The sequence below is a fragment of the Lissotriton helveticus genome, chromosome 8, assembly GCF_964261635.1.
Source record: "Lissotriton helveticus chromosome 8, aLisHel1.1, whole genome shotgun sequence".
NCBI classification, from domain to species: Eukaryota; Metazoa; Chordata; class Amphibia; order Caudata; family Salamandridae; genus Lissotriton; species Lissotriton helveticus.
This window is the reverse complement of record NC_136069.1, coordinates 803,546,346-803,572,279: the sequence shown is the minus strand read 5'-3', so window position 1 is coordinate 803,572,279 and position 25,934 is coordinate 803,546,346. Positions and strand designations below refer to the sequence as shown.

The 25,934-nt window shown below is 47.3% G+C and overlaps 1 protein-coding gene across 1 annotated transcript in view; it reads right to left on the bottom strand.

Moving 5' to 3' along the window:
- Positions 1–25,934, bottom strand: part of PCCA (propionyl-CoA carboxylase subunit alpha) — a 2,354,189-nt gene that overhangs the window by 981,529 nt on the left and 1,346,726 nt on the right. The window contains exon 19 of the mRNA XM_078657621.1: positions 20,149–20,251. Coding sequence (XP_078513747.1) covers positions 20,149–20,251 — 103 coding nt within the window. The remainder of the gene's footprint in view (positions 1–20,148; positions 20,252–25,934) is intronic.

Below are 25,934 nucleotides of genomic sequence, written 5' to 3'. Positions count from 1 at the left end.
CACGCAAGGCGAATAAGGGCCTGTGTCAGTTGTTTGAAAAAAACCTTAGAGAGAACCACCGGGATGTTCGTGAACATCAACAGAAACCTCGGCAAGACCACCATCTTCATGATGGCAATCCTGCCCATCAGTGACAGGGGAAGTTTGCACCACTTATCAATATCGTCAACCAGCCTGGAATAAGCGGTCCCGTAGTTCTCCCGAATCAGTATTTCAGGATCCGTATGCAGCTGTATCCCCAAGTAACGAACCGGGTCCGTGGACCACTGCAGCGGATATTCCATCTCAAAAGGCTTGGTGACTGGGGTTAACGGGAACGCCACTGACTTGGCCCAATTGACTTTCAGCCCCGAAAGGGACCCAAACCTTACCACCTCTCTAAGCACTGACTTGAGATTAGTCTCCGGGTCACGAACGTACAGCAGGGTGTCATCAGCGTACGTGGAAATGCCTATCTTGTACGCCGGAAAATTAATACCCTCAGCAGCATGATATTCCCTGATCGCACAGGCCAAGGGTTCAGCTACTAGTGCGTACAATAAGGGGGAGAGAGGGCACCCCTGTCTTGTTCCCCTGCTGATTTCAGAGGGGTCAGTGACAGTGTTTCCTATCCACAGTCTGGCCGTAGGTTTATAATAAAGTGCTCCCAGCATTTGCAGAAAGGGTTCACCCAGTCCCAACTTCCGCAATACTGTCAGCATGAAGGGCCATTCCACGGAATCGAATGCCTTCTCCATGTCAAGGAATATAGCTAACGACTTATTTTCCTGTCGTACGTGCTGCATTGTTCCTAATACCGTTCTGATATTATACGTTAGATTTCGTTCCGGAACAAATCCGGGCTGCTCTGGCGCCACCAGGTCAGGGACGAGCAGTGCCAGCCGCGTGGCTAACACTTTGGCATACAGCTTGGCATCCACGTTTATCAGAGAAAGTGGACGATAGGAGCCGCAAACCTCTGGGGGTTTCCCGGGTTTCAATATGGTGACCAGCAGTGCCTCACTCATGGAGGGAGACATGTATCCTTCCGCGCAGATATCATCAAAAAGGGTTATCAGGTGCGGCAGTAGTTTGTCTATAAATGCCTTGTAAAAGCCCACAGTGAGGCCATCTGCCCCCGGGGCACTACCAGCTCGCATCCCCCCCAGCGCCTCCCGTATCTCATCTTCTTGGAATGGCGTCATCAAAAATTCCCTCTGTGCATTTGACAAAAAGGGCATCCTGATGTAGCTGAGATAATCTTCGATCTCCTCCTCCATATGGGAGGATTTTGACCTATAGAGAGCAGCATAATAATTTTTTAACTCAGCAATGATCTCCGTCTCATCCGTAAGCATCTCTCCAGTGGCCGATGTCAATTCGTCTATCACCAGAGGTTTCCTCTCCTGTCGCATTATTCTGACTAGTACCGAGCTAGGCCTGTCCCCTTCCCCGTATACCCGTGCCGTAGCATACTTTCCCATATGCCGCACCTCCCTATCAGCCTCCTCATTATATTCAGCTATCAGTGTTTTAAACTGTTCCGAGGACTCCGCATCCGGGCTGCTGCGCTGCCTCGCCTCAAGGCCCCTCAGTTGGGCTTCGAGGTGTTTCAACCTTTGCCGAATGGCTTTAAGTACACTGGAGTGTTTGGCCATGGCCATCCCTCTGATATAAGCCTTGAACGTGTCCCATATGGTCTGAAAACAATCAACGGAACCCAGATTGGTCTCAAAGAAAGAGTCTATGTCTTCCGCTAGTTCACCTCTGAACACTTCATTTAGTAGGGAGTAAGGCGGAAATCTCCACGTAAATGGAGGTATTCTTTTCGTCGGGGTAACCAGGGTCAACAGCAGGGGGGGAATGGTCCGAGAGCGTACGAGGCAGCACCACACAACCCCGGAACCGGGAAGCACCGACTGAGGCCAGGAAATAGTCAATTCTTGTGTGTATATTGTGGAAGGCCGAGTAGTGCGTAAACCCTCCCTGAGTGGGGTGTCTGGTGCGCCAGACGTCAGCAAGGTCTAATTTCACCAATTCAGCTTGCATGAGGAGGGCCGCAGCCGCTGGTCTGCGAGTCGGCCCCCTAGATCTGTCCAGATCAGGGTTGAACACAAAATTGAAGTCTCCCCCCCAAGCATTCTAGAGGACTCATAGGATCGGCAGCGCGCGGCCAAACCCGCATAGAACTCAGGGTGGTCATAATTGGGCCCATAAACATTAACCACTACGAGGTCGTGTCCTTTACCCACACATCTTGTAATCAGATAGCGCCCTTCCGAGTCCGCCTCAATCAATGTCAGCTTTAAGTGGGATCGTGGGTTGACCCATGTAACTACCCCTCTGGAGTGTGTGGTGAATCCCGCTGCCAGGCTGTTACCCCTTATGCCTTTAGTGGTGAGCATCTTATTCTGAGGAGGGAGGTGTGTCTCTTGGATGAGTGCAAGATCAATGTGATGCCTATGTAAGTAGTTCAGCACCTTGCGGAGCTTACGGTGATCGTTCAGCCCTCTCACATTCCAGGTCAAGACCTTCAGTGTATCAGGACCGCTGTCAGCGGTCGCCCCGCCTAAATCAGCCATTCCAGGGGTGAAATCAAAGTGGCAGGGAATAGCAGTATCCCCCCACCCTCACACAGTCTCTGCAAATTTCCATCAACAGCAATGTTTCTTTTACTAGTAAAATCAGACAGTACTCTGCATGGCGTAACTTTCAGTTCCCAACAAGCCAAACAACAACTTCCCGCAACTCGCACTACCCCCCACCCACTGCAGACCACCCCCAACCTGGCCTGACAGAACCCATTCCCACCCTCCATCTTCAAACAAGCAGAATCGTCCTGAGTATCCGCAGGCGAAGCCCACCTGGGGCGGTTAGAGCTATGCGCGCTAGGGCAGAGGTCACCATAAGAATCACACAATAGTTCCACATCAGTCTACTGTGCGACTATGACCCCAGACGCCATCACCCCAGACAATGTCTCTCGACGGGTATTCAGACCAGTGCACAGTATGTGTCCATTCTGGGCGACACCCAAGCAGTCCCCCTACACTCCCGCCTCCTCACTCTGCAGTCAATGTTCTATGGCAGTGAATGGGGGCCATATAAAGACAACTGATGCATATCAAAATGAAACAATCTCACCCAGCCGCCAATCGTCAGGAGTCCGCAGGGAGCTTCCGCCTCCTCATCCCTGCAGTTCGGCTCACCCGGGAGCATCACCAGAGCAACGTTTCACAGGTATAACTCTGCACAGCGTCCGTTGCCTCTGAAGGCTGGCCACGCAGCAGGTCACATGGGTATTATTCCTGTTCATCCAGACCGCTGTTTTCTGCTTGGTCCCCAGTCGGTCTGTGTGGGCTGTTCCTCTGCTCCTTGGACCACTCCTTTAGCGATTTCTGTAGTTCCTTAGGATCTGTGAAGAAGTGTGAATGTCCCCGCCTGTTGATCCGCAATTTTGCCGGGTACAGCATTGCGTAGTCGAGGCCCAGCTCCCGCAATTGTTTCTTGTATGGAGCAAAGTGTCTCCGCTCCTCCTGAACTTTTGTCGTGAAGTCGGGGTACAGGGAGACTTCCAGACCCTCAAATTGTAGCTTCCCTTTGTCTCTGGCTACCCGCAACGCCGTGTCGCGATCTCTGTAATTCAGCAGTTTCGCTATTATCGGCCGCGGCGGCGCTCCCGTGCGCGGTCGCGGGCCCAGTGTGCGATGCGCTCTCTCAACGATAAACATCGGGGAGAAGACATCATCACCCAACAGGGTGACCAGTAGTTTCTCTATGAACAGTTCCATCCTCCCCGTCTGCGTTGTCTCCGAAATCCCCGTGATGCGTATGTTCGATCGCCTGGAGCGGGCTTCCAAATCTTCCGATTTATCCTGAATGACCTGTAGGAGTCTGGAGAACTGTTTGCGGTCTTTATCCCACTCAGTCTGCGCCTCCTCCACCTCAGTGATACGCCTCTCAGACATGTCGAGCCTCTCCGCCTGTTTGTCGATCCTCTCCGACATGCGATCCATATGGTAGGTGAGCGCGTCGATCTTCGTACCGATGGACGCCATGCTGTCTTGTAGCCCCTTCTCCATAGTCACGAGCATGTCCTTGATATCAGTATACAGCGTGTTTTCCGTGCCAGTGCTCCTCGTGGGGGGGTCAGGCGCTGGGTCTTCAGGGACCTTTGTCCTGCGCTGGTCGAACGCCAGCTTGGTCTGGGTCTTGTCATTCTTGCCCATATCTCGTTGTCGGGAGTGGCCGGAGCCTCGCCTCTCTGTGGTGGTAGTAGATTGTGCGTGGGCAATGGTATCACCGCACCCCTCAAGTTCCGCGCCGCAACCCACACAACGCTGCTTCAGGTTCCGCTGATAGTGTGACACCGCTCCGTCGCAGTCGAAACCACCACTCTGCTGACGAGTAGACTGTGCCCTCAGGTCTGAGCTAGTGCGATTGATGCCTAATTACCCCTCTCAGAGAGCGCATTCACAGGGTTCCGTCTGCGCTGGCATGTGGGTGCTCCCTGTACCGCAGTTCGTGTGCACCAGAGGAGAGTTTCCACTGGGGTCCAGGGGCAGTCTTGTGCGTCGCACGATCGTCTGCAATGCGTTCGTGCCTTCTTCACGAGGCCCTGCAACCGTTGTGGCCCGCTTCCGGATATTCGCAGCAAGTCACACTCTCCCTGGGGGTGCTGCGATGCGACCCCGAGCTCCACCACTCCGCAACTTCAATGGGGAGGGGGGACAGTCCGCAGCACGTAACCGTGTGGTTGTCCGGGGTCAGAGGTCGGGGTTCCAGCGGGAGAGCCCGCAACCGACAGCACCCCAGCTCCGGCCGATCCCCGCCGTCCCGCCTCAGGCGTACTCCCGCGTCTCAATCCCGCCAGACCCCCTCAGGTGTATCACGCATCCAGCGGGGCGGTCCCTGCGTCTCTGGACAACTTGCGGTGCCGTCGATGGGGGCCCCGCCGTGCAATCCAGCCGCCAGCAGGGGGATCTCGCTATCAAAGGGCCACGCACAGGCACCAGAGAAAATGTCCGTTATGCACTGGGATGGCTACCGCACAACCACCTGGAAACGGGCACCGGCCACAACCAGGCGTCCGGCTTCGAGCGCCGATGGCCTCACGCAAACCCGTACCTGCTTGTCTCGGGGCGGGAGGCTCAGACACTCATCCCGGGGAACCGCTACTGAGGCGGGCCGCAGGCCTCCGGGGTCGCGCTCCTCTACCGGCCACACGTCTGAGCACGTACGCCGGCCAGGCACACAGGCGAGTCCGCTGCTTTCAGGCCCTGAATGGCCGATGTACGCAGGTCCCGTAACTTCATCAATTTTCAGCCGATCGCCTCCGCGGGTCCAGCCGAGTGTGCAGTTAGGGCTCCCGCGGCGATTGCGCTTACAGGCGAGTCTTTGAGTCCGACGAATCAGGATAATATAACGGATATTTTGGGTGATGGCGCGGAGCTCAGCGCTCACACGTCCGGCATCGACGCTGGCAAGCTCCGCCCCCCGGGAGCAAAGAATACTAGTAAAGAGATCAACTGTCAAAAAAGGAAGGGAGTCACGAGTTTCAGCAAGAAGGCCACACAAGTCCTCAGCTTCAATGTGTCTGGAAAGAACGTTGTTTAGAGCAGTTGCACAGAAAGTGCCTGCAGTTAACTCACACGACAAACTAATGGGATTACAATGAGGAAGACAGTTTTCAGAGTGAGGAGATGCAGCGAGCAACTATGCATAGGCTCGAAGGAAGGTCAAGACCAATATGATGTCCCACTTGGGTATCACAAACAATTTGTGGGAAGTGTGTGCTACACCCCCAATAAATCTCATCACAACAGGAATTTAAACAAGGACCAATGGTAAACGAAGACAGGGAAGACAAATAACTTTTACAGTGCCGACTGCAAGGTTCTGTTGGGCAAAGGAAGAAAAAAAAGAAGGGGGCGACCAACAAGTTTGCATGACCCCCGGCACCACACCACATTACAAACTTGTCCCAACGTGCAGATGGATTTCATGGAGTTACGTCTGGTGGTGAGGGTGCCATCTACCACTTCCAATAGCAAATCGCATGCAGTCAATTGCCACTCCTCAATTGAGAAGTATGAATGTGTAAGTTGCAGAAGTTCGGGGAAAAGACGCTGCTTTGTTGCTGTGACAGGAGACCTTCCTGAAGTGGTAGCTTGACTGGAAGCAGTTGTTCTTGCTCTGCTTCAGAACACAAGGCGGAGAGGTAGTGGAGAGAAGGTGTACACGAGTCCCTTGATACATTTAAGCCAGAATGTCTCCTCATGATTGCTCTTGCGGAAACAATACACAAAACTGCTGACATTGCATGTGTCCACAGTGGTGAAAAGATCTAGCCAGGGCTCTCACCACTGATCGAATATGCCCCACGTCACCTCAGGATGTAGACACCACTTGTAATATACCAGATGACATCTGCTCATTTTACCTGCTATGAAATTCTGGGACCCTGCCAGGTGGCTGGTGAATGGGAAGATCTTATGTCACCTCTAGAGGTGCAGAACCTCCTGGCACAGGGTCCAGGATCCAAATCTGCCCTGCTAGTAGCAGTACTACATGGCAGTGGTGTTGTCAGTGAGTCTGCACCACTCTCCCCTGATTGATAGAAGGAAGGCCTTTAAGGCCAGACAAATGTCCCATAGCTTCTGAAGAATGATTTGGAGTAGGCTCTCCACTGGCGACCAAAGTCCTCAGATCTACATCTCCCATAGGGGACGCCGCACAGCTCAGCAGTAATGTGTCCATCACCACGTTCAGCTCAAGGTGAGAAAGGGAGAATGGCCTGCCGTCACTGCAGATCTTGGGCCATTTCACCTGAGGTACATATCTCGATGGAGTCAGGAAGGCAGCCTTGATGCTGGGCCCACTGGGATTTCAGGTCCCACTGCAGGCTTGCATATGTCGCACAACATGGCTGACAAGGAGGATACATGAAATTAAGAGGCCAAGAAACCTCAGATATGCCTTCAACAGGATCCAGTATTGACTCAGAAATAACAAGATCATAGTCCAAATGTCCGGGACTCGATGTAATGGAAGAAAAGCCTTAAAGCCATTGTGTCCAGAATCGCTCCAATGAATAGAAGTCAGTATCTGGGAACCAGGTGGGACTTAGTCTCATTTATAGTGAACACCAATGATGTTGGGAGTTCTACTGTTGTCTGGAGGTTGTCTCGGGTTGACTGCCTTGAGACTGCCTTCAGCAGCCTGTCGCCATGGTACAGGAACTCCCTACTGCCGAATATGGACAGCAAACACGGTCATCACCTTTGCGAACACCAGGGGGTGGAGGAGATGCTGAAAGGGAGCACAGCAAGCTGAAATTGCTCCTTTGCCACCTTGAACCACAAGTAACGCCTATGAGACTGCAGGACGTGCATATGAAAATATGTGTCCTGCAAGTCCAAAGTCACCATCAAGTCTGCAAAGTCTAAGGCAGAAAATATCTGAGCCAATATGAGCATTTTGAATTTGGGCTTTTGCAGGAAGGCATTCAAGGGTCGAAGGATCAAGATGGGCCTGAGGGCCACATCCTTTTGCAGGACGAGTAAACAGCAGGAATAACAACCCCGCCTTTCTCAGAATCCAGCACCCTTGGAGAGCAACATGCATATCTCCTGCACCAGGTTGGGCAGATGCTCTTCCAAAATTCGTTTTGGTGCGGCATGAATATAGGGTGGGGAGGAGAGGAATTAAAGGGTGTATCCCTTCTGAACATTCTCCAAGGACCAACTGTCTGATGTGACGGATCACCAGCTTCGGAGGAGTGTTGAATACTGCCCCCCCGACTGCATGCGAGCAGCTGAAGGTAAGCTAACACAGCGTGTTGGTCGTTGTGGCAGGGAAGAGGAATTGAAGAACTGGTGCCCTTGCTGGCCTCTGCACCTGCTGATGGTTCTGTATTACTAAAAAGACAGGACTGTCTGTTACTGCCTATATGCCAGCCCCCTGAAGTAGGGACTACATTTTTGGAACTGACTTTGCAGGAGTCTGCTGCACCAGGGAATGCACTATATCCCTTTACTATAGTCAAAATATTCCAGAGCTGAGTCCACCTTCTCTCTGAAGAAGCAAAAACCATCAAAGGGACATGGATATGGCCATGGTAGCAGAGAAGGCCACATTGATAAATAGGAAATGCCCCCGCAAATGGGTATGGGGAAAGTGGAACGTGCGCAGAGGGAACATCTGATCCCCCTCAGAAGATGATAGTGACTCGGGTGAAGACATGTAACGTTGTGGAATTAAATATGTACCAAGGCAGAAATGTTTAACAAGTAACTGTATAGAAATAACACTGTGATTGTACAAATAACACGTGCAGATCTACACTGCTGTATTAATAACTTTAATTAAAAAAAGTTTAAAAAAACAAAAAACATCAAAAGACATATCCATTAGTGATGCCGGCACATCTCCAGAGAATGGGATCCTCATTCAAGACTATCTCTGCAAAGCATAGCACTGGTGCCAGCTGCCCTGGCAATGCAGTTTGTGACATTCAAGCCTGCACCGAAGACATACTTTGACAGGTCACCCCCGTCATCTATGATTTGAGCCAAAGAGGTCCAAAGGTCCTCCGGTACTGCCGGCAATATCTTGCTGACCGTGACCTAAATGGCAGGTGTAGATCGTCCCAACAGAGAGACTGGGTTTACAGATCTCAGTACCAGACAGGCAGAAGAAAACATACACTTGTCAAAGGAATCAATCCTTTTGGATTCTGTCTCTGGGAGATTGGTTGGAAAAGAATTCAGATTCATCTTACATGTCGAATGCTGTACAATGAGAATTTCTGGAGTGGGGAGCTTTGGGAGAAACCCTGGGTCAGTGGGCACTCACCTTCTTCTTGGCCATCTGCTGAAAAACAGGAGTGCAAGAACATGGTAGTGAAAGATGGCCATTAAAGTATTCATGAGGGTGTCAAAAAAGGGATGCAAGGGCTTGATGTTGTTGGTCACATCAAAATATTCACCTAAACTTGGACCACATGTCTATTCCCATTTTCAACCTCTCCTCTCAAGTACTATCTAGTCATGTCGTCTCAATACTCAGTAAGGGACTTTCCTTTGTTCCAACCACATATCCTAATTTTTTGTACTTACAATCAGAATTACTGCGCTTTTTCCGCAAAATAAGACTACATGCCCATTTTTTGCAGAACCCAAGCCCCACTAAAACATCAAATACACCATTCAGACCTCACTCGACCTTTTCATCATTTACCAATATGGTCCGTAGTGAGATTTTAACCTTCGAGAAATTGGTCTTGAAAGAAGTATCGCTGCTAGCTGACTTACACCACTACATCCCATATAACATCTCTATTGAAGAGAAGTCTGCCATATCAACCTTGCGTGAGAACAGTAATCTAGTGATTAAACCTGCTGACAAGGGGGGTGGCATTGAGCTCCAAGAAATCGACAACTACAGAGATGAACTCAACCGCCAATTTTGGAACCCTTGGGGTAATATGTCAACTAATTTATCAAAGACTTTGTCCCTCTCACTGAATGCTACATTAGGGATAGCATGTCAATGATTAATCTCATAGAAAATCACCCCATTGATCCCAATCTTGAAATTGTGTGTACATTGGACATTGAGTCCCTGCACACGAATATCCCGCAGAAGGACTCCCTACTGGTAATGGAACTCATTCTTAACCAGAGACCACGGCCACACGCAGTCCCTACTAGCTTTATTCTCCACCTCCTAGAGGTCTGTCTAACCAGAAATGTCTTTTTATTTGAAGACCAATTCTATCAGCAAGTGAATGGAACATCTATGGGGGCTATTTTTGCCCCCAACCTGGCTATTCTATACATGGACTTGCTAGAGACCAACCACATCCTATCCAACAGCAATCCATTCAGCACTTGTATTGGCAAGTGGAAACGATACATAGATGATATTTTCATGATTTGGCAGGACAATGAGAACACACTTGAATCTTTCCTCCACTGGCTTAACAACAACTATGGTGGTTTGAAATTTACTTTGACTCATGACAAAACATCTATCCCCTTTCTCGACCTAAATATCAAGCATAAAGATGGCACTCTCATTACTGGACTGTTCATAAAACCTACAGAACGCAATACCTTACTCAGCTATGGCAGCAACCATCCACGGGCTCTCAGAGACTCCCTTCCATTCTCTCAGTTCTTACGCATTAGGAGGAACTGCTCACCTAAGACTGACTACTTCTGTGAAGCAAAAACACTGTGCACCAAACTCACCAGTCGAGGATACCCACGCAGACTTGTTCGTAATGCAATGAAAAGAGCATGGTACTGCCCTTGTGAGGCTCTATTAGAGCCTAAGATAAAACCTAACTCAAATCGATTGGTATGCGTACCTACCTTCTCCCCAGTCTCAAATGTAATACGCAAAACTACCATAAAAAATTGGTCTGTTCTCAATGCTAGCAACCTTAGTCTGGAACGCCCAATGCTTGCTTTTAAGAAAAGCAAAAAGATTAAAGACCACTTGGTTCGTGCAGCACTACCAAACAACAAAAAAAGTAATCCCACACTTAATGATCTTTGGTCCCTTGCACCTCTTAAGGGGCACTCCAAATGTGGTAACTTTGTGGTATGTGATTTCACAATTGAGTGCAAAGTTTGTATTTAAAGATATTAAGACAGAATTAAGAATGTTTACCAACTGTAACACATGTAATGTGGTGTACGCAATTTTCTGCCCCTGCAACAAAATATACGTCGGACAAACCACTCAAAAAATCTGCCTCCGAATTTCCCAGCATCGGAGCAGAATCAGGTGCAAAACAGCAAAGGCACCCTCGGTGGAACATTTTGTAAAGAATGGACATTGCGAGAATGACATTCGCTGGACTATTATCACTTTGGTAAAACTACCTCCTAGAGGAGGGGACATTTCAAAAATATTGAACAAAGAAGAACTAAAATGGATACTGAAAACCGACAGCCTCAATACAGGACTTAACCGGCTCGAGGATTGGACTTCATTGATATAGTGCTATTCCGGATAATGTAAATTATGTGTGAAATGTTGCCTTAATGCTTCTAAATGACTAGTACCAATTGTCACCATATGTTTTTCTCCCTTATGCACACCTCCTGTTGACATTCCGTAAGATGGCACCCAGTTCCCTGCCACGACAAATAATGTGTATTATGTGCAAAATGTTTCCTTAAATGCTTCCGAATGATCAGTATTAAGTGTCACACATATTTCTCTCCATTGTACACTATTCCCCTTTTACACTCCTTAAAATGGCACCCCGTTTCCTGCCACTCGCGAGTCCCCTCTCTATTTTGATTACCGCTAGGGGCCTCGAGTAGCAGTCCTTCCTTAATCTTCACGACTTCACCACCTGACCTTCATTGCCCAATCCAGCTCTAGTCCCGGCTCAATATATGACGCACCACATTCAATGGGCTCCCCTGTATTCACACACGGAAGAACCCCCGCTATTCAGCGAACTTCATCTTGTAACCGTTAAGCACTGTCAGCACGTACTTTTAGGAGACCCAGCACTGAGGGCAAGCTGTGTCTCTCCCCTATCTACAGGCGATTGAGCCATACGAGTATGCTTCAGCGACTCGATAATCCATAAGCCATACGAGTATGCTTCAGCGACTCGATAATCTCCCGCCCTGAACTCCGTATTCCTACATTCTGGTGAGTTAACCGGCCACACCGCGATTGAAATAATACGCATGATTGACCCCTTCCTTCCTCACTTAGGAACCGCCAGACAGCTACCTCCTCCCCCGCCCAAGCTCACCCATTCTGGACTTGTCGGTAAGACTTGCGGCAATTGGACCTGAATTGCTTCCCCCCCTCCACGCCTTCTCCCTATCACACCGTCCCCCCTTGTGAATAGCAGAAATGCTAGCGGCCTTATCTAAATCTTTTCTGGTACCTCCTTCAATATGAGTATGGCTAGGTTCATTTATATCGCAATTCGTGTTGGATGTTAACGTTCATTGGTTCCCCCTGCAAGTGGCTCACTATTTATTCATACCGTATAATTTGCGCACTTGGTAACCTTGATTGCAAGCTGTTAGAAGCGGCTGTCTCTAGTTGGCAGAGGTATACACTTCTGACAAATAGGGACACACCTTTTCTAGTCAGGGCAAGGGGATCACACACTTAGATAACCCCTGCTCACCCCCTTGGTAGCTTGGCAAAGCAGACAGGCTTATCTCAGAGGCAGTGCGTTAAGCATTTATGACCACATACAGTAATAAAGTGAATACACTACAAATGGACACGACACAGTAGTATTATAAAAATAAGGATGTTTATATAAGGCTTAACAAGACCAAATAACGACAAAAATATACCACAAGCTTAATAAATACTCTTGGAAGGAAAAAATAATAGTTCAAGTGTAGTTTTCTTCTTAGCACAAAGTCTTTAGTAACAAAAGCAACTCTTCTTCTTTAAAACACAGTTCTTGGCAACAATGTAACCCACACGGGAGTCACACGACGTCGAGGCAAAGTTAATCCAAAGGTTCGGCGTCGACCGCGAGGAGCGCTACGTCGAGCCCGGAGTCGCACAGACCCCCACAACACAGTACCTTGGAAAAGTGAAGCACACGGTGATCAGCGGCGTCGAGATGTCCGGTGTCGTGTCTTCGGCGTAGATCGAGCCTCGGAGTCGGGGCGATCTGCAGCGGCGTCGACAGATGTCAGGCAGGAGCAGCGCTCACGAGGTGAGGCAGGATACGGCGTCGTCGTCGATGATGATGTTGCAAGAGTGAGCAGCGCTCACGGCGTCGAGAGGGCTCGGTGTCGAGGCGTCGGCAGCGGCTTCGCTACTAGCGTCGATCGGGCCCGGCGGCGAAGGTGCGGGACACGGGAGCTGCACTCACGATGTCGAGCTGGATTCGGCGGCGTCCGTCGGCGTCGGGATTGCTGGATTCTTCAGAGGTGCTGGATTTTCAGGTTCCAGCAACAAGCACTTTCAGCAAATAAATGAAGTCCTTTGGCCCTGTAACTTCAACAGGAGGCTGGCATTCTTCCAACCGTTGGAGATTTCCTTGGCAAAGCTTGAGAGTACACACTCAGTTCCTCTCTCCTAGTTCCTTGGCAAAAATAAAGAAGCAACTGCAGGATTCCCCCAACAAACAGCACACTGGCAGAAGGGGTAGGCAAGTCTTTGGATCAGCAGGCTTCTTGTCCTTGGTTCAGGTTTCCTTGTCAGAAGTGATCTAAATTCTTGGTTCAGGGGTCCTTCTCTTATACCCCTTTTTGGCTTTGATCCCTTTGTCCATGCAGGGGAATTTCCCCCCATTCTGGGTTTGTTGTGGGTGTTGCCAGGCCGAGGCACCTGGCCTATTCACTGTGCAGGGCAGAGTCTTCAGCCGCCCAGCAGGAAGTGGAGCCAGCATTGTCACTGGCAGGGGCAGGGCCATCAGTCGCCTGGCAGGAGGTGGAGCCCGCATTGTGTCAGGCAGGGCAGGCTATCAAGAGCTACTCTTCCCCTACTCTCAATGCAAATGCCCCACTCACCCCACACTGACTCATTCAGACCTCTGGAGCCACCCAGCTTCTGTCATACGCACACCAAACCAGCAGAGACCAGTAGACAGTCAGACAAGAAAATAGCCACTTTCTAAAAGTGCTATTTTCAAACACAGAGTCTAAAAACCATCCACCCAAACGGATGCGTTATTAAACCCTGAGTTCAGGGATACCAAACTCGACATTGCACCATGCTCCCCGAGCCCGCTAGGATTATACCATTAATAATCCTGGCAGCCCATTCTAACTTATGGAGAGCATGTTACCTTACAATAGTGAAAAACGAATATGGCTGTAATTCACTATTAGGACATGCCAACCTCATCAGGCTTGTCCTACCATATGCTTACAATGCACCCTGCCCTTGGGCCTACCATAGGGGTGACTAACATGAAGTTAAGGGAAGGTTTAGGGACTGGCAAGTAGGTGTACTTGCGCAGTCTACGTGACAGTACCAGACTGCACGTAGGTCTAGCAATGGCAGACCTTTAGACATAATTTACCAGGCTGCTTCTGTGGGTGGCACAACACGTGCTGCAGGCCCACTAGCAGCATTTGTATTTACAAGCCCTGGCACTCCTGGTGCACTCTACTAGGGACTGACAGTAAACCAAATAAGCCAAACATGGAATACAATCAATATCAATTTCACATAGGGAGCACTTGCACTGTGGCACTGATCAGCAGTGGCACAGTGCCCAAAGCAATATACCAGCAAAAACATCGTAAACAGAGGAGGCAAACAGAAAAAAAATGGAGGAGAGACTCATGCCAATGATGCCAGGTCTAACACAAGCTGAAATGAACCTGCCATTATTGTGTTGTATTTTGTATGAGGTCATTCCGATTGTGCATATTACGTTGTTTATAGACTGACCATGTCACTCCTTATTTATTGCCTTATCACCTTGCTCGAGTTGTTACAGGGCGCTCTGTCGTACGCCTCTCATTGTTCTGCATGCCGTACGCTTGATTACCGATATGCTTGCTCGTGAGTCCCCACATGTGAAACCAGCGTCCTACTACTGCTTATGGTTTTTCCTTATGCCTGACCCAACCACCGCAATTACACTACACTTTCCATCACGTCTTGATATGAGTGCAATCATTAGAAATCACGCCGCCCACCGGTCGATTCTGCGGCATAGACTAAATAGCCGCACCTTTCCTACACCTTCCTAGTTCTAGTCATGCATGTCAATCAGTACTCACTGTGTTGCATGCAACATTGTCGCCACCGACTCCTCTATATTTGTACTGTCCCTAATTTTCCGCCTGGATATTTTCCCTTCCTATTTTTTCCCCAGGCATATGAGGCTCTATCCTAACAAGCATACATTCTATGCCCTGATGATGATCTGCGCAGTCTTTCAACGGATCGAAATGCCGTTGACACCTTAAATACACCTTATACGTTAAAAAACTTTTGTTTACTTCAACGTAAAGGTGTTTTGTTGTGATTTGTTCTCACAGTAATATGTAATTCTTATGTGTAACAAACCAAGAAAGCTTTGCCTGAGCCCCCCCTTGTGTGTACCCTTTTCCCCGTTCTGTATTTCACTGGCTATGTAGGACACAGGCTTGAGTCCCATTTTATGTATTGTTGTGCATTATTGACTTAACTGCTCTTAAGTAAATATTAGACCTCTGTCCGGCTGGACAAGTCCACTTAATACAGCAACGATTGAGTCTATATTCATTACTTGGTTTCCTATCCTTCCTTTCTGGGGGCTATTGTTGTTCTAAATAATTGATTCCCAAGGTCCCTGGTCGACTTGTTTGGGTTCCCTTGTTGCTTCTTAATATATCAAATAGAGTCCATGCAAACGGTGTCTGCAGAGCTGCTATTGCAGTCTGCGTGAAATGGTGCATGCACCTTTCACTTTAGATATAAGGTTTACCTTATATCCCGATCACTGCACTATAAACCTATAAGTCACCCTTAAGGAAGGCCCTTCAGTCCAAGGGCAGGGTGCATGGTTCTAAATGTGTGGTTACCCCTGAACGAGCCGAGGTACCCCTGAAAACCCCAGACTGAATTCTATGGGCTTTGTAAGTGTGGGGTAGCCATTTTAAGGTATATAGTGGACACCGACAAGTCGAGAGGTCCAAATACATAATAGCAGCTCCGAACCTGGTCATGTTTGGTATCAAACATGTTGGAATCATGCAACTACAGTGATTCCAATGATATTTACATGATACCATGTACTGGGGGTTACTTAGAGGATCCCCCACAATACCTACATGTGCAGCCTTACAGGGTCTGTCTGTCAGCCTGCGCTGCTGCCGGCCTCAGACACTGTTCTGCCCCACTGCTGATGAGCCTAACTCTGGCAGGGGGAGCTGTAAAAATGATTTCCTGCGTAGGAGAGGTGTGACCACCTCTCCTTTAGAATTAGGTAGGGTGGGGGTGCTTCCGAGCACCACCACATCTGGTGCCCTCCTTGCATAAACCAGTTTTGCCCAGCAAAACCACACAAAGGATAGGGGAGTATGCGTCCCCCTGTCCAGCTCCTACGTAAGGAGGTGTCCAATGCTCCTCCGGGAGGGCACTTGATGCCAATGTTGAAACTTGGCCCCTGGGAGCATCTGACTGGCTAGGCCAGCTGAGTAGCCTCCCTGACCTCCCCTGATAGGTGAGTCACCGCAGAAGAGTTTCTTCCCCTTTTTAGGGATATCCTTCCCCTTTTTAGGGATACTAAAGGTTGGGTCCTTAGATTTGTCCGGAAAACTTCAAGAACCGATTGCCTGTCTTCTTAAGATCGTCTAAAGACTCTTCTGCTGGTGGACACTGGAACTCTGCTGCTTCTTTGAGCCAGGAACAAAGACTGCTCTTGGTGTGAAGATTACTGCTGCAACTTTGTCTCCACTAAGTTTCTGTAACCCAGTGGCCATGCATCCTCCGAGTCAGCTATGACTCTGCATGCATCCTAGTAAGAAGGAATCTCCCTCGGAGTGAAGGAGTCAATTCCCTGCATCCGCGTGCACCTCAACGTCCATGAAAAGTCTACTGATCCTGCTGTCCCTCGGACATCTCCCGGCTCTGAAATACTGGTGGTTGATTGTTGGCTACCCAGAGGCCTGACTAGTCTTCCCTGCAACTGAAGTGACTGTAATTCCTCAGTCGAGCTCCAACCAATGTCGATTCGGGGTCTGACATGGGTGTCAGCACTGGACTATCAACTGTAGTCAATGTCAGCATATGAAAGGCAGGCACTGGCATAGATCTCTGGACAGAAGCTGAAGTTTGTACCGGAGCTGGTACAGGACCGATAACTGGTCTCACGAGGAATTGATAGAACCAGGATGGACGTGCTGGAGGTAAGCTGATTGGTAGCCTTGGGGTTGTGTGGGGCCTCAAGCGCACTAAAAATTGCAGCATGGCCTCTCTGCAGGCTTCGATCTGCTGCAGAGTCAACATTGGCCGGGGGAACTCTGGTGCATCGGGCTTACATATCAATGCCCTTGCACCTTCTCTTTGGAATCAGAGAAGCAGGATGAGTTTGAGTCCCACTGCGCTTTTTTTATGCTTGTGCTTGGACTTGCGTGAAGATTTTGAGTGGGAAGTGGAATGGTTACAGGAACAGCACCCTGGCCAGGACTAGGCTAATAACACGGAGCAGGAGTAGGACCTGTGGATAGATCACAACTATATCCTGTGTCCAGCAACATACAACTGAGCCTCCCAATCTTGAATAGCCTTTGGGTGCCTTTCGGTCATTTGTCACACGACATCGAGTTATGTCAGGAGCCCAGGCACCAAAGGAACAACTTGTGTTGGTCCATGAGCAACATCTGCATCCTGCAGTCGCAGCTTCAATCCTGTCATTTTGTTGAGGACATCATTCCATAACACACTGTTCAGTGAGCTGTTTGGAGTAGTTAGAAGACCGACAAAGATGTAAGTAGAGCTTTGGATCCATGTCAGAAGGCACGGAAAGAAAGGAATTGACCTTAGCAAGTAGGAGTGCTGCTAGTATGCAGCTCTGCTCCATCACCTGCCAGGTAGCATGGAGTCAGCACGGAAGTGTTTGATGTCAATTGTCGGCACATTGGAGCACACCTACAATATTCTCTGGATCCTGTCTGGGGACCGGGGGATATTCTAAGATGAGGATTCTACAGTTAGACATACCCAACAAAAACAACATATTGAGTATAGATCAAAACAGACACATCAATCTAATTATGGTTAATGCAAATTTTTTATCTTTTAACCCATTTAGGGCACAAACATAAAGGTGCTCTGAGTACCGTTCGTATAATCAGTTTAAAATTTTGTTTGATAACCACAATGATGTAACAATTGCCTCTGTGCTATAGCCATGACAACACAGCACAATATTAAAGAGTTAAACTCTAATGCATTATTCACGACGCACCATCATTTGGAGGGTGTATACCCTCTTTAGACTCATCTTCACACTTAACGCCTTAACCGCGGTGGTTTTTCCGCCTCGGTGCGGGCGTTCTGAAGAGTGTGCGGGGCTGCATCCGCCGTTGGCCGACGGCAGCACTAGAAAGGTAGTGATGCCGTCGGCCGACGGCAGCACGCAAGGGGTTAAAACAACCAAAATGCCTCTCATGTACTTGAATTGTTTTCATGCCATGACATTCCACCTTATATTTTATTCGAAATTAATTTCAGTGGGCTGAACCATCAGCCCTGGAGACTCAAAATGTTGAAGTGTATGCCTGACTGACCAAGAAAAGTGTATAAATACCACATTCCGATCCCAGCTTCTGTTATGGTAAAATGCTACTTCTAATATTGCATGCCAAAGATGTTTAAAATCACAGTGCTTGAATCAAGAAAAAATAGGTGGCAGTTAAAAGCACAAAAGGATATGAGCAAGGACTAGGCAGATACCTTCATTGGTGGTGCTTGTTAGAAACGGATCAAATGATTGATAGTTATATTCAATGTTTACATAGCACTTCATCCAGCACTTATGTAATTTCTAAGCACTGAAAATAACAGGTGTTACCCTTTCTAGGCCTCGATTATGAGGTGCAAGGTACTTCAGGGTGGAAACTCCACACCCGTAAATACCAGTACCATTTGTTAACACCCCAACAGTACTGTGCAATTATTAGTTACACCCACAAAATGGGAATAATTGTGCAGAACTGGATTTACTGACTGGAGTCTCCTATTTCTGGGGTTAAATGCAGACTTTAACCACCTGCAGGACTTTTTAACATGTTATTCACTAGCCTCTTTTCTTTGGGCCGGTATGAGAAAAAGGAAGAGGGGGATGGCTTGTATCTAAGGGCCATGGAAAAGTTTTCCACTACTGCATCTGAGAGAGCGACTCAGATAAGGTTGATGTTAAACGGGTATCTAAATTATATTATCATCTTTTTATCTTTATTTTTTATTCTTCTACAAGGGACATAAAGTATTTTATTGAAATGAAATTGTTACTTTGTATTTATTCTGTGCTTTTATGATCTTTTTATAAACTGATCGAATAAAGAAATGAATGAATGTATCCAGGTCAGTCATGTGCCCAGTGGGGGAAAGAGCGGGAACGCTGAGGTAGGAAAGAGGACGATGGAGCCAAGCAACAAGGAGCAAGTCGACGTGTGCCTTGGCCCGGGTCGGTTGGGGGCTGGAGACTAAGATCTGGCTGCATTGGAGTCCATTCCCTAAGGCGATTTTATTGGACTAAATTTCCAGCCAGTAAAATCGGGTCTGGTGTGCACGCACCATGGAAATTTCTGGTGCGAAAATCAGCCATCTTATAAATAATTGTAAGGAGCAGAACACCACACTTTAAATTCCGCTCAGAACTACTCGTAATCGGCAAATAGCGGTCTTAGACTTTGACTGAAAATCAATAAAGAAAACTTAAAACCAAAAAAAAATAGCGGTCTTAGAATGATGAAAGGCTGAGGCAGCCTTGCTATGAGTAAAAGTCGTGACCTGCAGATTACAGAATGTTTCAGCGATGAACATTCAAGCTTCTAAGATACAGGCCCGGCTTCAGTGCTGGTGGCGTCTGGTGTGACTATCTTTTTTTGGCTTCCCCCCCTTAACTTCCTCCTCCGCGGATTCCCTTACTACCACCTGGAAAAAGTGCCCCTCATCTCTCCATCGCCCCTCTCTCACATACATTTCATTTGCTTTAAAGCGCTGGTAAAGCCTGGCTTAACTAAATCCACTCAGCTATCCACATACACATACCAATAACCCACTGTGCTACTTTAAGTCAAGTCAAAACTTCCCCTAGACACAACTCCAACCTCTCTCTCTCTCTAGCAGGAACATTAATCACAAGAGTTATCTTGAAATTTGTATTGCTGCCCGAAAGCTGGATGCACAAGGAACTCTGCAGCAGGTGCTTGTAAGTCTTAAGTGATTGCTAAACACAGCGCCCCCACCTGATATTTGTGCCCCCCTCCAGGTCAGCGCCCAGTGTGGCCGCACCAGTCGCACCGCTCTAAAGCCGGCCCTCCTGAGACATCCTGGCTGCATTATTATGAAATGAATCAAAGCCCAGTTAATCATCTTCGTTCATGTGTTTTTTCAGGACTGTCCTCATATTGTAACTTTTAATTGTCCAAGGGTGTTCACAAGGATATGCATGAACTTAAGTACTCGACTCACTTTAAACAGAAAACTTACACAAAAGAGGGCTCCGTTGTCGGAGACTGTAACAGAGTGAGAATTGCCATCCAGCTGTACCGAAAGGTCCCAGCTCTTCACCTTTGACTTAGCCTGGGGAACCCTGTGGACAAGAGGAAAGAAATAAAAAAAAAACATCAACGTTCTGCTCTAAATTTTCTTTTAAAATAGCCTTCTGAAAGCTTAAGGATAAAACTAAATACACAATACGGCGAAGACGGCAACCGCGCCTGTAAAACTGGCCTGCGCCTGACCACATTTCTTCTTTTGCCCCCATGGAGTTAGCGACGTACCCCCTATGGTAGGAGACATTTTTGGATGTCACAGAGGGCTTCAAAGACTAGTTAGTTAAAAATGCGTTTTGAAGTGCGCGCAATTATAATCACCTACTTTCTTTACAGAGCTTCTAAACCGGTGTCACGTTGCTAAGTAATGTATCAGAAGCATAAAATAGCCCTGATGAGGTTGCACAGCTACTAGCGGTTCATACTACAAAAAATACGCTTTGCTTTGAACCAACATGGCATTTTAATGGCTGTTTTCATCCTTTTAACACTGTCCATGTTTTGCATAATTATTACAGCGAATTGTCAAACTAAAGCAACAGAGACGCAATATTAGGTGTTAGCTTTGTTCTGTATTACCAGCCCAACGTGTCAAATCGATGAATGGCAAAAGTAATCAAGCTGCTGGCGGTAGATCTTTTTCAAGCTGTGTAAGGTTACTGACTGCAGACAAAGCCCCCAGGGGTCTAACGTGAGGTCCACCCGAACACCCCCACCCTACTGTCACACACACACAAACTAAGCAAGCATGTGGGAGGGATAAGGTAAAAAAAGAGATAAAGGAAAACATGTCCAGTCTTAAGAATTTCCAGCAATTGCTATCACAGTGCAAATCCTCTACCCTGTGGAGTTATTTGAGGGGGTAATAAACACCAAAACTCTTACTTTTTAAATTAATCTGAGAGATTTCATGTAATAAATTACCAATTTGCGGCCTTTTACACTGTATATTAACAATCCACCCTTAAACGGCTCTTGGTTTTAATAAATGCATACCACAACAACTAAGCAGGGGCCAGGCCTACAACCTTTGCTGTAAGTGTTCATAATAAACAGTTCAGACCTCTGGCATTGGGCATACTTTTCCATAACTAAACAATTATGCCTATAAGCCTTCATCATTGGTTTCCAGCTTTCACCAATGGAGTCCTGCTGTATTGTGTGCGAGCTTGCAGCAATCAGGTAATGTGTCATAACATTACACATATATACAGAAATACAGTAAGCAAAGCATTAAACATGACTTCAAAAAAAGGCCTAATGGGGATTATCACACTGCAAATCTTCAACACCAAATATTTGTCAGAGGGGTTAACCAACATCAAAACCCTTGCTTACTACAGAAAGCTGTATGATCCCTGCAACAAAATATCTGACTACAGCCTTTAACACCTATAACAAAATATCTGACTACACCCTTTAACACAGTTAGGATAACCCACTCTTGAAGGGTTAGTCAGGTTTGCTGCCATTATCATCATTTTTCATAATAAACATAACAGAGCTATGGAATCTGACGTACATTTTTCTGGAGAACCAATCAGGCCACAAGCCTTTATTACTGGCAGGTCACCATAACCAACTCTAGACTACTGATTTCTCAATAAGCATTGCCACAAGGCAACCTCTCAGGCATACAGTCAGAAAATTATAAACAAGCACTAAAGTATAGTTGACAAAAGAATAGTCTCTCCTCCTAAGATAGTTAACAAGAATTATCAAAGCTCAAATCTTCTACCTGCAGGGTTTGTCAATGTAAGTAATCAACACTAAAATCCTTGCTTACTAAAGTAAGCTGTGAGGATTCATGTACCGCAATGAGAATCTACGCACTTTAACACTGTGTAAACAATCCACCCTTTTGGCTTTAACATATGATCTTCACAATAAAAATTTCAAGACTACTGTGTTTGTCAATTTTTTATAATAAAAAAATTAGACCTATGGTTTCCGACCTAACTTTTACCAGTTAACCTTTCAGGCTTATAGCCTGTATCAATGGCGTGTCATGATATCCAACTCAAGCGTACTGCATTGTTGATATTTTTTCTCAAAATGCACTTATCAATATACAATCATAAAATTACAAATACATACAAATTTAGCATTGGAAAAACAACAGAAACACCCTTCCTAAAACAGCTTAGCAAGTATTTCCAAAGTGCAGATCTTCTACCCCAAGAGTTTGGCATGGAGACAACCAACACCAAAATGAATACCTACTATGACAGCCTGTGAGATCCCATGTAATAAAATATCTTTCTACCAGCTTTAACATAGTGGAAAGATAATCTAACCTTAAAGCCAATAGGACTTTACAAATTTGACGTAAGCTTTTCACAATAAATATGTCATGGGTGTCATCTTTGTCGGGTATTTCCATAATAAAGAGATCAAGCCTATATTATTGTTCAATGGCTTTTCACCATAACCAACTCAGTCCTGCTGTGTTTAGGATAAGCTTTACTACATGGTAGAAAGTGCAATGAAAGCACGTTCTTTCAACGTAAGCTAGCATCTTTTTCCCCCAATCAAAATACATACTAAAGGGAATCCACATTTGAGTGGAATCAAAGCCCCTCTCTCAGTAGTGCTTCTTAAATCTCATTTTATGTTGACCATAAAAGGTAAAGCAACAGTTGTGTTTTCATGGCAGACATAACAAGCATTGGCCTAGCCAATAGGTCTCGCCTTTGGGACCTTATAAGTGTTTAGCCATGCAACAGTTGATGTTGTTGCACCAAGGATATTGTGCTGGATAACTAAACACTTATAAGGTCCCAAAGGCAAGACCTATTTGCTATGCCAATGCTTGTTTGAACCTTCATTTGAATCATCAGCTAATGCATGCACACCTTTCACCGTTGGTTACTGACATGTCTTCATTTATCTCACTCTTACGCATCTTTTTTTGTTGCAAAAATGGTGAGGGAAGGCCCATTATTTGCAAACTTTCCAAACTTTTAGCTTATGCAGTTGAAGGTATTGTTTCGCTGAGCCTTTATCTCCCTTGGCAAGGTATTTCGTGATGTATCTCATACTAGGGAAACTGACAGAATATGATGGTAACCCACTGGGTATTATTGGTTCCTCATCGGTGCAGCCAGGCCAAGGGAGACCTTGGTGCGCACATGTACTCTTAGACTAGGAACACATCAGGTTCCTGAGCAAACACAGGCTGCATGCTTCTATGTGAGACTCCTGATGCACTGGAGAAAAGGGCTTAAGTGCTAGCTGGAAACCTAAATGACTCTGTTCTATTTGAAGATGCTGACACTCTATGTAGGGGTGACTGGAGCTGATAATTTAATGCCATAGACTAATGCCGGCACCTTACTTAATTACAGAGTCTTTGCAGCTTAGCGGCACAGGGGGACCATGGTTGGCAACAGGGACCGAGTAACAAACTTCACGTGATGTTTTTTAATTACGATTTTGCAACTATAATTGCACTAGCTGGGAGAGCTTAGAAAAACATTTATTCTGCCAGCTAAACCAAGCATATAATAATGCCTGCATCTTAATAAATTAATCCCGTCTGGGGTGACTCCAGGAAATAGGGTATAATCAATCATAACATTTGTAAAGCGCACTACTTACCCATGAGGGTCTCAATGCGCTGGGGGGGTGGGTGATGCTGCTACTGCTCGAAGAGCCAGGTCTTTAGGAGTCTTCTGAAGGACAGCAGGTTTTGGATCTGCCATAGCTGGGTGGGGAGGGTGTTCCAGGTCTTGGTGGCGAGGTGGGAGAACGACCTGCAGCCAGAGGTCACTCTTCGGGTGCGGGGGACAGTGGCCAGGGAGAGGTCGGCGAAGTAGAGCTGGGGGTGTAGAAGCTGAGTTGGCTGTTGAGGTACGCTGGTCCGGTGTTGTGGAGTGCCTTGTGTGCGTGGGTGAGGAGCTTGAAGGTTATCCTATTGTTGACAGGGAGCCAGTGCAGGTCTCTCAGGTGGGGTGTGATGTGGCTGCGGCGAGGGATGTCAAGGATCAGGCGTGCAGAGGCGTTCTGGATGCGTTGAAGCCGTTTCAGGAGTTTGGCCGAGGCTCCTGCGTAGAGGGAGTTTCTGTAGTCCAACCTGCTGCTGACGATGGCCTGGGTGACCGTTCTTCTTGTTTCGGTGGGGATCCACCTGTAGATCTTGCGGAGCAAGCGTAAGGTGTTGAAGCAGGAGGAGGAGATGGCGTTGACCTGCTTGGTCATGGAGAGGGTGGACTCGAGGATGACCCCTAGGTTGTGTGCGTGGTCGGTAGGTGTTGGAGCTGTTCCCAGTGCGGTCGGCCACCAGGCGTCTTTCCAGGCCTAAGGGGTGGATCCGAGGATAAGTCATCCATGAAGGCCTCATCCATTCGGCGACGGCCTGTATTCCTTTGTGGAGGTTGGTTTAGGCAGTGTGGGAGTCCTTGGTGAGGGAGAGGATCAGCTGGGTGTCGCGGTAATGATGTTGAGGTCGTGCAGTCGGGCGACATGTGCGAGCGGTGCCATATGCAGGATGGCCACTACAAACAGCAACGAGTGATGAGCTTTTGGCGTTGTTAATGCCAAAATCCACCACTGCTGGCTGGTACATTGTCTCAATCCGTAACTGTTAACAAAGTGTTACCCCTTTCATGTATATGGCTGTTACAAGATCATGTGGCAAAACTGCCCCAATTCCACAGTAAGTAATAATAGAAAGTGTCTGGCAGTACAGCGGGGAGTACATCTTCCTATAAGGTTCGGGAGTCTCCACATTCTGTGCCGGGATCAGCACACCCTCGGCCCATAAGAAAAACAGTGCTTGTTGCGCAAGTCATTAAGAGAAACGTGCGGTGAGAGACAGTTTCAAAAGCAGAGAGTTAGTTTAAAACTTATGACCTGCAAAGGACTCCTAGAGCGGAGACCTAATCACTGGGAGGCCATCAAGAGAGCAAAATCAGAGTGAAAATGCTGCATACGAGCACCAGCGAAACTTAAGTAAATCAATGCATCCCTGAAACAAACTACTGTTATATAAAAGCAAAACTTTTATGGGAAGCAGCAGAAAGGATAATGGTGAGCAAGTACTCTTCATTATGAGTAAAAAAAAGTCTCCCACTATGTTGGTGCTTGCAAAAATAGGTGTCACGCATGTGTGTGTTTGTGTGTGGGGGGGGGATTTTCATGGAAGGCCGATGATGAGGTTAAATCACTGCCGCCCCGATCTAGCCAAAACAAAGACGGCAGACCCCACTAGCGCTGCAACACGCAACTTAAACCCGGGAGCCCCAAATGTAGAACAAAAACACTTCCAACAAGACCCGGACAGCTTTGGACTCAGCCATTCTATAGAGAAGCTCAGTCAAAAAAATGTGCAGGCGAAAATGAACAATGTTTATAAAGTGATAATAAGGGAAGATTGCTGTCCCTTAAGGCAATCAATTCTTCTTATCCCTTTTTTGTCCTTGCAACGCCATGCTTAAGTGAAAGTTGTCAACCCCAGCTCACCACTCCACTCCCACCCTCGTGCCCGGACTCGTGCGTCGAGCCAGCTGATCTTGCAGTGTTATCTTTTTCTGAAATCACTTTGTTGTGACTGGACTCTGCCAGATTTCATAGGCGATGGGGAAGAAACAATGCAGGGAACTGCAGCACCTACCAGGGAAAGCAGGACTGCAGCATCCAGGATTGTTTTAGTGTTACAATTTATGGGGGAAACAGGAGTTTGGATGGATCACTGCCCTCATGTTTCATTTCTCCCTTCTC